At 36.5% G+C, this 1587-nt stretch overlaps 1 protein-coding gene across 1 annotated transcript in view; it reads left to right on the plus strand.

Annotated features, from left to right (window-relative positions):
* Positions 1-1587, plus strand: part of LOC107599731 (coiled-coil domain-containing protein 178-like) — a 26792-nt gene that overhangs the window by 6066 nt on the left and 19139 nt on the right. Inside the window, 2 exon segments of the mRNA XM_016291414.1 lie at positions 453-515; positions 654-815. Of these exon segments, the coding sequence (XP_016146900.1) occupies positions 453-515; positions 654-815 (225 nt within the window).

A 1587-nucleotide genomic window follows, 5' to 3' on the forward strand; every position in this document is an offset into this window, starting at 1 on the left:
TTTTTTTTTGGATCACCGGGAACCCCCCCGGGCCCCCCCCCCCCCACATTTATTTTTAAGAGTGACACTCTTCAAAATAGGCTTCAAACTAGGACGTATGATTCGTACTTTATATTCCAAGTCTTCTGAAGCCATACAGTAGCTTTATTTAAAAAATAAAAAAAAATTAGAAAAACATGAAGGTGAGTAAATAATTACTTAACTAATAAATAGTTCTGTAAACAATTATTAAACTATTATTTTACATAAGAGGTTTAGAACAGTAGTACTTTGATGTCTTTATTGGTCTCTTTTGACAATAAATCGAATACAACTGTTAAGATAATGTGTTTATAGAGAATTAGACTATAGTCACTTTTGAGCTGCTTTGGATTTTGTTTTTGTCTTGTTTGCCAAATTGTGCTTCATAATCAGGTGATGTTATTTTGATGTCTTTTCTTTTTGGTGGGCAGAAAGAGATAGACAAAATGAAGTCCCTGATAATGACTGAAATGACCACCTTAGATATTCTCAAGGTAAAACCAGATGTTCCTTATGAATACATCTTTAAATGAATAAATAAAATGATGATAATGGATGAAGCAATGTCAGTGTTGCACTAGTTTGTGTGTACATTTTCTGTGTCTGTTAATGTTTGGTATTGATACGTTCAGGGTTATAGGGATGCAGAGGCAGCTGAATTTCATCGTGAACAAACAGACTGCAAGAGGGTGAAAGGTGAGCTGCAGAAAAAGTATGAAGACGCTATGTCTACAATTACTCAGCTGGAGACTGAGGTGGAGCAACTGAGACAGACATACGCAGAAAAATCTGAGGTAAATCTCACAGGCATAGAATAAATATAGCTGGTTTACTGTAAAAATCATCGTTCAAGTATTGGATAATTTCAAGTTAACTCCGAAAGCACATATATACCCTTAATCAGAAAAGCAGCTCCCCATGAGATGAAACTGAATATTCCAATGAAAAAATTGTATTCATATTTGCATTTGATTAGATCTAACATGTTAGGTGGTTGATTGTGATTTCACTTTTTTAACGTTAGTTAGTGTGTAATGTTGCTGTTTGAGCATAAACAATATCTGCAAAGTTGCGGCGCTGAAAGTTCAATGCAAACGGAGATATCGTCTTTTAAAATGCTGTCAGTTTAATGCCTACAAAAACGGCTGGTAGGGACTACAACGAGTTACTTCCCGGGTTCGTGACATCACAAACCCAGATAAACACCACCCCCGGGAAAAGGCAGCAAAAGGGGCGAGGCCATGCTGCTTTGCTTTAGAGACAGGGTTTGTACGGTCATGAAAAACCTGGAAAAGTCATGGAATTTTAAAACACCAATTTCCAGGCCTGGAAAAGTTTTGGAAAAATAAATAAACCCAGAAAGTTTTGGAAAAGTCATTGAAATCTATTTCACAAAACTCTGTATAATAGAACAAATGTGTGCTATTAGGCGCGTATCCAATCATTTGTGCAGAGAAGCTAAAGAGCGCTTTGCAGGACATGGAGTCGCCAGCACGATCACTTGCATTTTGTTCTTATAACAGTGGAAACAACCGTCATTTTTGCTCATAAAGGTAAGAGTAATAC

Source organism: Sinocyclocheilus grahami, unplaced genomic scaffold (genome assembly GCF_001515645.1).
Source record: "Sinocyclocheilus grahami isolate Dianchi unplaced genomic scaffold, SAMN03320097.WGS_v1.1 scaffold270.1, whole genome shotgun sequence".
Taxonomy (NCBI): domain Eukaryota; kingdom Metazoa; phylum Chordata; class Actinopteri; order Cypriniformes; family Cyprinidae; genus Sinocyclocheilus; species Sinocyclocheilus grahami.